Source organism: Arvicanthis niloticus, chromosome 21 (genome assembly GCF_011762505.2).
Source record: "Arvicanthis niloticus isolate mArvNil1 chromosome 21, mArvNil1.pat.X, whole genome shotgun sequence".
Lineage (NCBI taxonomy): Eukaryota > Metazoa > Chordata > Mammalia > Rodentia > Muridae > Arvicanthis > Arvicanthis niloticus.
This window is the reverse complement of record NC_047678.1, coordinates 38,887,158-38,901,736: the sequence shown is the minus strand read 5'-3', so window position 1 is coordinate 38,901,736 and position 14,579 is coordinate 38,887,158. Positions and strand designations below refer to the sequence as shown.

At 49.6% G+C, this 14,579-nt stretch overlaps 1 protein-coding gene across 1 annotated transcript in view; it reads right to left on the bottom strand.

The window, feature by feature from the left end:
* Positions 1-14,140, bottom strand: part of Itga9 (integrin subunit alpha 9) — a 295,010-nt gene extending 280,870 nt beyond the window's left edge. Inside the window, exon 1 of the mRNA XM_034484311.2 lies at positions 13,755-14,140. Coding sequence (XP_034340202.1) covers positions 13,755-13,942 — 188 coding nt within the window. The 5' untranslated portion in view covers positions 13,943-14,140. The remainder of the gene's footprint in view (positions 1-13,754) is intronic.
* Between the last annotated feature and the right edge of the window lie 439 nt (positions 14,141-14,579).

Sequence of the window (14,579 nt, the reverse complement as noted above, 5' to 3'; positions counted from 1 at the left end):
GGCTTCTGAGCCCAGAGTCCAAATCCAGAGGCACTCTTTCTCCTCTCCCTTCAACTGTTTCCTGAGAGGCAGAGCCATGCTTCTTAGGAAACAGAGCATAGCTATGAATGAGACCCAATACAAAACCGTAAACTTACAATAGGATGAGGTTTGTGTGTGTGCACATGAGTGTGTGTGTCTGTGGAGACCAGAGGTTGACTCTCCTCTCACAGGTCAGTTCCTTGGAGAGCAGGTATCAGGGACTAGGCAGAGGCAGAGTTGCCTTCCTAGGGGAAGCCTGGGAGTAGCAGCGCCTCACGGCTCCCTCCCTCCCCACAGACGCCACAGAGACCAAACCACAGGGCAAAATTACAGCCAGTTTGAGAACAATGAGTGGGGATTACAAACTTCCAACCCGTTAGGTTTGTTTTCATGCATTTGATTCCAAACCAATGCTTCCCCAGGGACCCATGTTCCAGTTACAGGAACCCAGCTTAGTCAGTGTGTATTTACTGCAGAAAACGATTAATCAGTGTGTATCTACTGCGGAGAACCCCCAGGAACCACTGCCTGCCCCTCACCCCCCACTAGACACAATACAGCTAAGCAGAGTAGAGAACCTTGCTGGAGCTCTCCGACTCTACTGCAGGCTTCATCTCAGAGGGAGAAGGCAGGTACTCACCACCAGGAACCATGAACCAGAAGTGCCTCAGGAGGTGCCTCTTAAGTTTCAGGAAACCAGGTTGCAGGTGGTTTAGCAGTAAGCTTGCTGGGCACTTTTAATTAACAGCTCCACCTAAGTTGTTTGTATTGGTGTGTCTGTGTGGACAGGTAAGCGTGCACATATGGGGGTTGTCTGTGTGTGCGGGTAAGCATGCCCGTATGTGAGGGTGTGTCTGTGTGAGCAGACATGCACATATATGTGTTCATTTCGGTGTATCAGTGTGTTCAGGGAAGCATGCACATATGTGTGTACATGGTAGTGTGTGTGTGGAGGTAAGCATGCACGTGTGTGAAGGGATGTGTCTGTGTGGGCAGGTTAAGCATGCACATGTGTGAGGGTGTGTCTTTAGATGCAGGGAAGCATGCACATATGTGGGGGTATGTCTGCGTGGACAGGTAAGCATGAACATATGGGGAGTGTCTGTGTGTGCAGGTAAGCATGCACATGTATGTGTTCATTTTGGTGTGTCTGTGTGTTCATGGAAGCATGTACATATGTGTGTACATGATAGTGTGTCTGTGTGTGGAGGTAAATGGTACATATGTGTTTGATCATTTTTGTGTGTCTCTGTGCAGGCAGCATGTGCAGGTGTGAGTATACATGTATATGTCAGAGGTCGCTGTTGGGGGTCTTCCTCAATCTCTCTGCTTGATCTTGAGACAAGGTCTCTTGCTGAACCTGGAGAGCACTGATATATCTAGACTGTCTGGACAGCGAGCCCCGGCATCCCTGATCTTCAGCTCCTCAACCCTGGGATTGCAGGCATGCACCATATATGCTGCTTTTTATGAGTGCCGGGGAATCAATCTCAGGTTCTCTTGACTACAAGGCAAGTGTCTCATGGATTGAGTCATTCTCCCTGCTCTCTCCATGTGTGGAGACAGAGTCTCTTGTACATTAGTCTTGAGCTTCCTGTCTAACCAAAGATGACCCTGAACTCCCGTTCCTCACCTTCTACCTCCTGAATGGTGAGATTACAGATGTGCACCACCACATCTGGTATAGGTGATGCTGAGCCGACACGAGCATTCTACCACATCAACCACATCCCTAGCCTTCCCCCACTGTATTCTTCACGATAACGTATAAGATGCACAGGCCAAATTCTCCCTCCACCACTGACAAGCTGTGTGACCTCCAGTGTGTTTCTCGATCAGCCTGAGCCTCAGTTTTCCTCTGCTATAAAATGGGGGTGGGGTGGGGGGATGAAGATAGACTCAACAGGACTCTTGTGAGGTTTGGTCAAGAAAATGTTCTAAAGCTCTGAGTGTGATGCCCAGAGTAATTAGACACCTCACTTGTCCCAGCTCCAAGTGGGGTGCTGTCCTTGGCTGTACCCCCAAGGAACTCACAGGCCCTTAAGACCTCAGCTCCGTTTTCTGCTCACTAGGCAGCATCGATTCTGGCTTTCTGCTGACATCACAGAAATCCAGGGACGCCGAGGGTGATTTCACCACCGTTCCCATTAGGGAAGCAGCCACTGTCCTCCACCCTTCCGGTATCCCTGTCCTGTTCCACAGAACCCTACAGCTCCTCCCACTGAAAGGTGATGTCTGCTTCCTCCTTTCTGACACTTGCAGTAGCCACTAGGATGTGAGGGGGATGGGATGAAGGGTTGACCCCTGGGCTTATGTGTGGTTCTACTGACTCTCCTGGCACCCTGCCCAGCCACCTTGTGCCCAGCCCAGGTTAACCTTCTAGATGAGCATGCTGGATTAGTCATGGAGAGCAGAGATGGGCCCACCCAGCTGAAGTCGATCCTGCAGCAACTGGCCAATCAGCCAAAACAGAGATTGACATGAGAGAGCCAGGCTCAGAACAGAAGGACACTTGCTGATCCCAGCCTAACCTGACAGCCATGGAATCCTGAGCCTCAGAATGATGGCTGCTGACAGCCATTGGGTTTCAGCATCATTGGAAACAATGGTTTATTTTTAAGGGCTCTGAGCCTCAGGAACCCTATCCCTCATCATTTGCCCCGGGTGTAATCTGGTAATCCTGATTGGCTGCTGAGAGGGATTTCTGTCTCCTCATGCTTCCTGCTGTCCTTTCCTTCCTCCGAAGGACTCTCATCCACAGCCAGGACCACAGACCTGCTACTGACGGCTGTGAGAGATGTGGTTAGGTGCTGGAAAATCCCTAACATTTGCCTGAAGTCTGTTGTGATGGTTAGTCTTCATTGCTAACTTGTCTAGGGTTAGATTCACCATGAAAAAAAAAAAAAAACCACTTCTGGGTATGACCATGAAGATGTTTCCAGAAAGAATTAACTGAGGAGGGAAGACCCATCCCAAATGTGAGCAGTACCATCCCAAAGACTAAAGACTGAGGTTAAAGTTGAACTGTGTGCCAACATCCATATCTCTGCTTCCAGACTATGGATACAGTATTATGACCAGCCACTTCCGGCTCCTGCTACGACACCTTTGCCACCATGATGGACTGGACATCCTTGAACTATGAGCAAAACCAAATGTTTTCTTCTTGGGAGTTGGTCTGGTGTTGCTTGTATTCATATGATAAATTCTGTACCCCAAAATCTGGTTGCCCCAAGATGAGCAAATATCCACGTATGGCAGCCTTTGTTGTGTAACCTTACTCCCCAATTTAAAACCATTGGTTAAATAAAAATGCTTACAACCAATTACTGGGGATAATAGAGGTAGAGTTTTGAGTTGTGAGGTTGGGGGGGTTCAGGTAGGGACCACACACAAGGAGAAGGAGAAAGGAGAGAGAGAGAGAGGGAGAGGGAGAGGGAGAGGGAGAGGGAGAGGGAGAGGGAGAGGGAGAGGGAGAGGGAGAGGGAGAGGGAGAGGGAGAGGGAGAGGAGAAGAGAGAGAAGAGAGAGAGAAGAGAGAGAGGAGAGAGAGAGAGAGAGAGAGAGAGAGAGAGAGAGAGAGAACGCTTGGAGGAGAAGACAGAACAGGCGGTCTTCATTAGTTATGATGAACCAGAAGCACCTGCCTGCGTGAAATGCCTCCCCAGGATGCCAGACTGCTGGAGCAGAAGTAACCTGGGAAGATTCAAACAGTAAGTATCTGGGGAACGCAATTGGGGAAATAGCCGGTCTAGTATTAGAGAATTAGATTATGGGTCATCCCACAGTAGTTGCAGAGTCTAATAAATAAAGAAATCATAGTTTGAGTCTCCTTTGTTTGAAGCTAGACATAGAAAAGCATAATCCATATTACTTTACACTTCCTTCCTTAACCGCTTCTTGTCAGGTGCTCGGTTGCAACCACAAGAAAAATAACTACTGCACTGTCCCAGGAACTGACCATTTTTTTCCAGCCACATAACCTTGGATAGGTCCCTAACCTTCCTTCCCTTACCTCTAGAGAGATTTCATGACCTCTCCCTATCGAAACAGTATGATGAGCCACAAGGGGAAACAGCAGATGTCAAAAGTGTTTGGGGAGAAGCTAGGTGATGAGAGAAAGGGGGGGGGGCATGGAAGCAGATGTTCACGTGTCTCCACCAGTCAAAGATAGTTTATATATCTAGGTTGGGTATTGGGTTACACTTCTGATTGAGCATTACCAAACTTATAAAGTCTTTGATTAACATTTTAAAAAAAATTGTATAAAAGCAAAAAGGAAAAGGGGGCATGGGATAGGGGTGTTCTAGGGAGGGGAAATGAGGAAATGGGATGGCATCTGAAATGTAAATAAAATATCCAATAAAAAAAAATTTTAAAAAGGGTTTGGGGACCCCACACCCCAAAGTGGGTGGATTAGGATGTCTCATTTGTAAGGACTTACAAAATGCTCCAAAGGGGTATCGGATTATCTCTTTCTTGCTTTAGAACTTACTTCCTTGAATAAGGACTTGGTTGGGGTGAAGGAAGAGTAGGAGATATGCTGGTCTACAAAGTAGTTGGAATGGCATTGAATTAGGGCAGCTTGGGTTCAAGTAACAGTGCCACACATGTACTTGCTGTGTAATCTTGGACAGGTGGCGTGGCATCTCTGTGCCTCAGCCACAGTAGGCCGACGACACACACAGTGCCTCCAGTGCACAGAAGTATCCGTCAAAGGTGGTTAAAATAGCTTGGAGTAATCGAATGGAAGAAGAGTCATCAGAGAATGAAGCTGATGAAGTTTTGAGTCCAGCTGATGGGAGGAAGGACATGGAGTGGGGTGGGATATGCCGGGATGAAGGGACCTCAGAGGCCACTGCTATTAACAGATGTGCCCAAGGCATCAGATAGGGTAGAACTCAGAGCCAAGGACTGTGTTCTCATGCGGCTGAGAATATCAAGTTCACACTGCAGTCCAAAGGAATCTGGCAGGGATGAAGATATGCCGAGTGACATTTGTGTCCCATGAGTTGGCTATTGGACTGTCAAAACAAAGGACCCCCCCCCCGAAACTGGAATTCCCCCAGGAATCTCACGCTGGGAAAAGAAAAATGCTGACATATGGTCCAGCCAGAGGGAGAACTTATCTCTAGAAAGAGATTTCAATCAAAGAGATTGACATCTTGGAGGGGTCATCTTACTGGAGGTACTGGAGCCCCAAAACAATGATAGGCAGGAACATACCTTGCCCGGGACTGCCTTCCCATGCATGATGCTGTCCTCCATTTAAATAGTAACCTCACTTCAAGACCTGAAGACAGACTTGGGCAGAGAGAGCATTCCTGGATCTGTCTGCCACCCTCCCCAGTCGGCTCACACTGAAGAAACATCTTTCTGCTTTTCGCTACTAATTTGGCAGTTTTAATTGGCTAATGGTGGGTGGATGACTGGCCTGGCTTGGGGCATGGGCTGTGGTCCCATGTCAGGCAAAACTACAGCAAGCTTAGACCTCTGGAGATCAAAGTGGGAGCCGACACATCCTCTGTTGTTTCTGGTCATTTCCTTCTCCAAGGAAAGCAGAGCAAGGCTTTTACATCCTAACAGCTACACAGTGGTAAAACTATGTTATCCTCAGCATCTCTCTCTACATCCTCTTGGGACTGCAGGCAATGTGGTGGTTAGTGCTTGTGTGTGTGCACATATACACAGGTGTGTAAAGGCCAGGCATCTGTGATGGTTAGTGCTTATGTGTGTGCACATATACTCAGGTGTGTAAAGGCCAGAGGACAAACTTAGATTCACTCATTTCTCAGACACTATGCATCTTTGTTTGAGATGTTTTCTCTGGGGCCAGAGAGATGTCTCAGCGGTTAAGAGCACTGACTGCTCTTTCAGAGGACCTGAGTTCAATTCCCAGCAACCACATGGTGGCTCACAACCATCTGTAATGGGATCCGATGCCCTATTCTGGTGTGTCTGAAGAACAGTGAACTCACATACATAAAACAAATAAATAAAATCTTTTTTAAAAAGAAGAAGAAGAAGAAGAGGAAGAGGACAGAGGAGGAGGAGGAGAAGAAGAAGGAGGAAGAGGAGGAGGAAGAGGAGGAGGAGGAGGAGGAGGAGGAGGAGGAGGAGGAGGAGAAGGAGGAGAAGGAGGAGGAGAAGGAGGAGGAAGAAGAAGGAGGAGGAGGAGGATGTTTTCTTTCACTGGCCTGGAACTCACACAGTAGACTTTGCTGGCCAGCAAGCCCCAGGGATCTGCTTGTCTCTGCCTTCTCAATGACAGCCATGACAATTACACGGCACCATGTCTGCTTTTTGCAGAACCCAGGTCCTTGTGCATGTGTGGCAAGCAGCATACTGACCATCCACAGAGGTTACTCTCAACTGTTAGCTTAAATGCCAATGCATAGATTAGTAAAGCATAGTCGGGGGTGTGTGTCTGTGATGACATTTACAGAGATGGTTAGGTACTGAGAGCTCTGACTAATGGGTGGCTCTGTCCTCTCAGACTCTCAGAGTCCGGGGAAGGCAGGAGGCAGGGTCTAGTTGGAGGACTCGAGTCCCTAGTTGGAAACATCTTTGGAAGACACGTTTTTCTCTGGCTCCTTCTGTTTCACGATGTATTTCCTTTCACTGTGAGGTTCAGAAAGTGCCTCTGAGCTGCTTGCCTGCCCCGCTTTCATTCCCAGTGGTGAATGTCTGTCCTGCCATTCCATGCTGCTGCTGGCATCATCCCTGCTGATATCAGAAACCAGCTTCTTCAGCCTTGCGGAGTCAAATGAAGGCATGTGAGACACGTCTTCTCAGAACGAAGAGACTCTTCTCAGAAGAGTCTCTGAGAATCTTCCAGATCATCAGCTTGAGTCTGGGCCTGATGAGACATTGTACTTCACAGACTAAGCAGCTACCAACCTCCCAGCCTCTCCTGAATGCAGACAGCCATTGTTGGGCTACCTAGCCTCTTGTGCAATCCAGTGAAGTAGATCCCCCTACATGATATCTTAAAAAGAAGTGCCTCAGCCACACACACCCCCCATCAATACAATGCTCTACCCATGCACACTGGGCAAAGCAGGTGTGGGCCCAATTAACTCTCAGAAACTGTGACCCAAAAGAAATCTTCTCTCCCTCACGTGGTTTCTGTCAGGTATTTGGTCCCAGAGGTGATTTTTATAAACCGGCTAAGAACAACTTACTTTCTATACTTGTGCAGAGCCCGGGGCAGGAGCCAGAGCTCCTGTGACAGCTGTAGGTGCTACCTTCTGTCAGCGCTGCAAGACCATGAATGGGGAGGACACCCCAAAGTCTAGGACTCCCAATCCCATAGGTCTCTGATTCAAGGTCCAGCTGTCACATCAAGTCTTTCTGGCATTCAGTTAAGTGTTCTTGAAAAGATGGAATGTTGACCTAGCTTCCCGCCTTGTTGGCACATCCACATCCATTCTGGGTCTCCCAGCTCCTGCCACGGAATGAGGAAGCGCCCTCCTGTCTGAATAGCAAACAGCTTCTCTTGAGGTTGATGACGCCTGCATGAAGGTAACTTGCTGCCCCCAATATAGGGACACAAAAAGACACGAAATTTACCTCCTCCATTGGCTCTCACCTCTGATGCCTTCCAGGCCACCCAGGAGACCTTCTCCTCCCTGTTGGTGCAGCCATTGTTGCTAATTTCAACCCACAACACAAATCTCCTTGGCTCTTTTGAAGAGCAGGCCTCTGGGACCCAGTGAGAGGGTTTTTTTTTTTTTTTTTTTTTTTTTTTCAGTCTCTCACTCCCTACTTCCCGGCTTAGGACTTGCCCTCACTCCCTGAGACTTCCTCTGGCACAAAGAAAGGTGGGGAATAAAACGATTTATTCTGCCTTGGCTGTTAGCCAAATCCACTTGCTTAAAAAGATTTACAGTTCACAGACCTCAGTGATTCAAAGTTAGGAAGTCTGCTGGGCCTTCGAAGTCCCTCTCCCGAGCCCTCTGGCATCAGAAACAGAGAACCCCAAGATCCAGCTTGTGGCAAGAATAATGCAGATTCAGCTTCCAAGTCATATTCCCAAAGGCCAATCATCACTCCCTATGTCTCCCAGGCTGTCTGGAAGGAGCAGGGCGTAAGACTCAGCTAACAGGCCTGGGGAGATGACATAGTTGGCATCTCCCTTACAACTTGAGGACCTGAGTTCAGCCCCCAAAACCCACATTTAAAAGCCAGGTATGGTGACATCATACTTAAAATCATGGCTTTGGGACTCCTAGGGCTTGCTGGTCAGCCACTCTAGCCTACTTGGCCAGCCCCAGGCCAGTGAGAGACCCAACACATAAAGCAAAGTGGACAGTATTTAAGGAGTGGTAACTCAGGTCCTCTGGCCTCCATGTATTTGCTGACACATGTGCACACACAACACACACTCACACACACAAAATCCAGTTATGCCTATGGATATGGCTGACCTGTCGGCCTTACCCAGCAACACTCTGATACAATTCATTTTGCCTTTTAAAGTTACGGTCCACTCCATTGGAGGTAAACGGTTCCCAAGAACACTTTGACTGCTTTAAATAAACACGAAAACAGTTTCCCAAAGACAGATCGCACACATTATCAGAAGGAGCTCACATCTGGACAGACACACATCACAGGGAACAGGAGCTGGCCGGGGACAGCCATTCACTCTCTCACACTCACAGCTGGTCCTCACTGGCTGAAATGACAAGAGTCTGTCTTCTGGACCTGGCAGGTTCTCCCTTGAGTAATAAGGTGATTCAGCACCAGCTGGGGAAACAGCACCCTTGGCTGTTCCTCAGGATCTTCAGGGAAGTCCTTCTGAAGATTCTTCCTGGGTCCCCTTTGAGCATGGATCCCATGTGTGTGCTTTCAGCTCTGCCTCCCAGGAGGTTGAGAAAGTGGGACAAGGGAGGCCCGGTTTGAGCACAAGTGCCCCAGGAGAGCCTCTGAGGAAGTCATTGCATGCCTTCTCCTGCAAGCTCCCAGTTGAGTAAACGTAGACGTAGACGTAGACGTAGACGCTGAGCTCACTGAGCATGCGCAACGCCACAACATTGGTCAGAGAGCTTATGAGACGGCAGAACTACCTAACAGTTCTGGTGTTTCCTCGCAGAGATTGACAAGACCAGATGAGGTTGGGGAACAGAGTCCCATATCCCAAGGCCCCCGCCTAAATCCTTCATCTTCTCCGGAATCTCCCTCTTCCCTCAGAATAAATACCCCATGCCTACCTTCTCTCAGCTGGAGCCTATGATACAGCTGATATTTTGCCTGAGGCACAGGTGAGAACCCCAGAAAACAATGGGTGATGTCTCCGTTAGCTCTCGGTACATGACAGGAGCTTCAAAATTTTACAGATGAAAAGACAGCTTGTCCCCTTCCATGCTCCACAGGTTTTTTATGTACACATCTTGCTGAGGTTTTAATAGTAAAATATGCTAAGGATTGACCTTTTGGTTGTTGCTTCTGAGTTTCCTTCAAGTCTTTAAGCTCTTTAAGACTTCAGTCAGTAGAGCCTTCTGGGCCCGACAAACATTTCCCTATTCGGGCTGTCCCGGACATAGCCATGTGACTACTCCTACGTGACTGTGCGATTGAATTCTTAATTTTGCCTAGTTTTAGTCCGTTTTTATGTAAACCACAATACTCTGGCAGGTGTCAACATCACCTGGCAGCCCATTGGAACTTTAGATTCTCAGCTCCAAATGCAAACGGAAGGTTGGAACTGCTCGGATTCCTCAGTCAATGATGCTCCTCCAGCCTGCCACTTCTGAGAGCTCGCTCAGTGCCTGAGCACAGCAGTCTTGCTGTCCCAGGAGAAGCAGGAAGCACGTCGCCAGAGAGGAAGCCAGCGCACCCAACCACTTTGGACTCTAGAGTGTGTGTGTGTGGGGGGGGGGGGGCTGCAGGGGCAGCCAGGCTCCATTTATTTATATCTCAGAGTGTTACAGTTGTCGGTTCTGCAACTGAGAAAGTGCTAGAGACCGGGACAGAAATTGGCTTTGTCTATGTTCCCTGGCATCTACTTATATTGTTCAAAGGATGCCAGAAGAATCAGGGTTGGGAAGGGTGGGGACAAGAGAGTTCTGAGTGTGCAGATACTCCCTGGGTGTCATAAGAAGAAAAAGAAAAAGAAAAGCTCAGTCGCTTTCATGTCTGCATCAAAACTGATACCGATGTCATCAGTTATGACAGTTTATCCACGGGGACAATTCTTGCTGTCCATGGCATGGTGACAAGGATCTGTTCAAGAGGTACTTTGAACAAAGCTGGTTGTGTCATGAGTAGGAGTATGATTTCAGGAGCCAGACTCAACTCAGGGGTTCTGAGAGCCAAGGTCACCCCTGTTTTATGCAGGCATTGAGCTCCCTCAAAAAAGGAACAATTTGAGTTCATAAAGAACTTGATTACAGACCCAAGAGCTGACAGCTTCACTGCAGAGACACTTCATGTACTCTGTGACACACACTCACCTGTGAGTCTTATAAAACACCCTGCAGATCGGGCTCAGGCCCAGCTTGTCACTGCTGAGTGGTGGTAACCCTTTATGGGGTTAGGCCTGTGGCAAGTCTTACTCTTAAAAAGGACAGCCCAGCCCCTGCCTCTTTCTCCATTTTTGCCCTTCACGAACTTCCACCATGGTGTACCCCTGACCCTGACAGAGCTAAAAAGCATTAGGGCCAACAACCACAGACTCCAGTCAGACTCTGCACTGTGAGCCAAAACGAACTTCTCTTTGTAAGTTTACTAGGGGTGTTTGTTACAGTAACAGAAACCTGCAACCTGGACCCCTCAGCTCTGCCACCTGGTGTCTGGGTTTTCCTTGTCCTTTCTAGCACATTCTCTGTCCTGTGTACCACACAACTGGGAGCCAATTAGCTTGAAACAAAGGTCCCAAATCATATCACAACTGATAATCTAAAGACCATCTCTTCTGGAAGTGGAACAGAGATACAATGTTTCCTTAACATTAGTCATCCTTTCCTACCCAGGCTTCAATAAGTTTCTCATGTAGAAACCCCTTCCCTTCCCCACCTTCCACCTGTGAACTTTCTAAGTTACTCCCTGAAGTTTTTCTCTGCCCTCCCACTGCACCATACCGGCCTTTGGCTAAACAGCTACCAAACGCCAAGACCCGAATCTCCTGTTTCCCATTTCATGGGACCCTTTGTAATACAATACAGAATGCTGTAAAACTGACATCCTAGCTGACTGAGGAATTCTGATTCCAGCAATTGATTGAGAGGAAATAATTAAGAACGTCCATAGTGTTTCACTGTAAGAATGCTTACAAATGTTGTTACAATTATAAATAACTGGAAATGACCCGGTAAGCTTAGAGGACAGTGGGCTCAGGGAATACCTAATACTAAGAGACTTTCGTTCAGTCATTAAGTCAATCAACCAACCCCAGGGTTATAAGTAAAGGCGAAGATTTAGGGTAGACCTATATAGTTCACAAGACTAGACCAGTGGCTACTTCTAAGATTATTCTCAATGTATAGGAATAAAAGTAAACCCGGGGCCGCAGTAGGGGCTCGTGTAGGTGAAAAGCCTTTGTCTGGGGCTCCACTGACCTCACACAGGCCTCGCTCTAGAGAAAAGGAAGAGAGAAGAAATGGAAGTTTCTCCTGCTTCAAAGTCCACAAGTCCCTGACTGGGGGTTGCATCAGAAGAGGCCGTATTTCGGAGCCAAGAAGAAAATGTGGGGGGAATAAGGAAGAAAGAGTGGAGGACAGGTTTTTAAGCAGCAAAAGAATTCAAGAAAGAGACTATGGCATTGTAGTGAGAAAGCAATCTGCTTTAAATAGATTTATTTTATCTTATATATATTACATATAATATATTCATATATATATATTTATAATATATTATATGTAATATATTTATATTTTTATTATATATGTAATAAATATAATTAAATATATATTAAATTTCAGAGGGCTGCTAAAAAAACTGAGGAACCAGCAGCACTCCAGTACAGGGAGTGGTTGGGCAGGAGAGGCACTTCTGAGATCAGCAGGCCAGCTGCTTGTCCCCACAGAAATACCTGACCCTCTCCTGACAAGGTCAAGCCCCAGCATGTCCACCATCACCATGCAGCCTGGGTGCCTGAGCATCAGGTCAAACCCTCTTTCTCTGCAAAATCTATTCACGACGTCTTTCAAAAACAAAGCAAGCTGAACACCTTCTCTCTACTGGGTCTGCTCCTACCAGTCAGAGAGGCTGTGACCTGGGGTCTATCCAAATCCAGGTGACAGAAACCTGGCTCCTGTCCCTGGAACCAGACTGTTGCAGGGCACACAGGCTAGGCACAGCTTGCAGTTCCCACTTAACCTTTGGGTGCCACAGCTGCCTGCCCTTTCCTTAGTAGCCTCCCCACCCTGAACAGCCCTTCTATTTCTGACAGCTCCTCCCATATGCTTAGTGCTGAGGCCACACTACGTGGGGTTCTGGGATGTATTCTACAAACTGTTTCTATCCAGCCATAAGCTGTACCAAGCCCAAAGCCCATAGTGGATCTGGAGTCTGCAGAACGTAGGAAGTGTTCTGCCCTGCTGTCTGAAAAGGAAGGGTTTGGCAAATGCAGGAAGCAGCCTTGGCTGGTAACTCTGTGACTAGAATCAATGTCAGGAAGGGATGCAGATGAGAGCAACACTCAAGGACTTTGAAAACTGGTTCTCTTGGACGCTGCTCTCCTAAATATACGAAAGCGTTAACAAAGCCAGTCACAAAGTTCTTTCTCCTGGGTTCTGAAAGACCTGCATCCACAACCCCCCACCCCCACTGCTTCAGCCCCTGTCCAGTTCTGAGCAGAGACTCCTAGTATATTGCATGTCCAAAACACACACATATCCAGTCTCCATCACCCAGCAGGCTGCCTCTAAGGATGCTCACTCACGGGATAACACCCTCAACTCGAACTAGCCATCTCCTGGGCCCACAGTAACATCATCTAAAATGAGGCTGAGGAGTTACTGACAACTAAACTCTAGCTGCTATGAAAAGGTGGGCGTGGTGCATGGTGCGGCTGCTTCTTTCTTAGAGAAAGTGGTTTACCCACCTTCTCTAAGCGCTCCTGCTGTGGGGTCAGTTAACTTCACTATTGATGCTTAGTGACAGAGAACCTTAGTCTTTTCTGCAGGCCCACCCATCTCCGCTGGTTAGCAACTGTACCCTTTGAACCAAAAACTTCATCCTCTTAAGTCTTGTCTCTCTCTAGACTGGCACGTGGGAGAAGAGCTCCAGGCTGCCCACTAGCCATACATTCTGTTCCTTGGGGGAATCCTCCCTGCATCCTAGATCCTCTCTGAACTTTGTGGGGCCCCTGGGTACCTCTCCTGGAGATCCCTAAGCCCTTCAGGACCCAATCCCACCACATCCCCTGTTTCTCTGCTTCTTGCATGCTGCGTCCTAGAGTTACATGAAGTGGTCCCCAAGAGCAGCCTGGCCTCCTAGGGGCCCTCCGGGGATCTGGGGCAGTTGGCCAGCCAGCGGTGGCCCCTCGAGGGCACACAGCCAACTAACTTTGCTGTGGCGAGAGCAAAACTGTGCCTGACTGCCCAGGGAGGGCAGGGACCCCCATGGACCTCCCGGACCACGGAGAGCAGGCCAGGATGTCAGCGTGGCCGCCGGACATTTAAATCGGCCCCGCGGGAGGCGGCGTGGAAGAGGCCGGAAAGGCGGCGGCCAACTTGGGGGACCGCGGGGTGGCCGCGCCGGGGTCGAGGATCCGCAGGGGACACTTACCAGCGCGTGTTGTCGTGGAAGTGCTCCAGCACCGCGTAGCCGAAGAAGGAGCCCGAGGGGCCCTGGAAGTGCACGGGGCGCTGCGCGTCGAGGTTGTAGGCGCCGGCCGGGACCCCCGCGGCCACCAGCGCCAGCAACAGCGTGCGGAGCCCCCCGGCGCCGGGCCGCGCCGCAGCCGGGCCGCCCATCCCCAGCCGGCCGCCGCCCTGCGCCCTGGCCCGCGATCGGGGCTCCCGGGACACGCCGCTGCTCAGGGCGCGAGCCGTGCGCTCCGTGTCTGAGCCTGGGACGCGGCGATGGGCTGCAGCGCGAGCGGGAGCGAGGCCAGGGGCGGCCGCCAGCTCACCGCGTCCTCTCGATCCCCGCCGAGAGGTCTGCGCTCTCGGAAGGAGCGGGTCCCGGGCCCGGCGGCACTGGACTGCTGAGAGGCGCGCCCGCGGGGTGGGCGGCCCGGGTTGCCCGGGCGGGACGGGCCCGCAGCGCCCCCTGCTGGACGCGGCTCCAGAAGCATCGGCGGGATCCGGTGCTGGACCCGGGTGAACCGCATCCTGTCCAATGTCCTAGGCTCTGCGGGATTCAGGTTGACTGGGTCTCTCCTCTTTTGTTTTACAATGTGAGTTTTTCTCACACACAAAGGCCCGAAGCCACTCGAGCCAAGGATGGGTGAATAGTCTGCCCATCTGGAACCTCTTTCTTCAGAGGCAACCTCCAGTCAGTTGCTGTAAGAATGAATCATGTGGAAGAGAGCAGAGCATCCTTCCATACTCCTTGACCTGGCCATTGTGCCTTCCAGCTTGGCAGACACACAACACAGCCGGGTGTGCT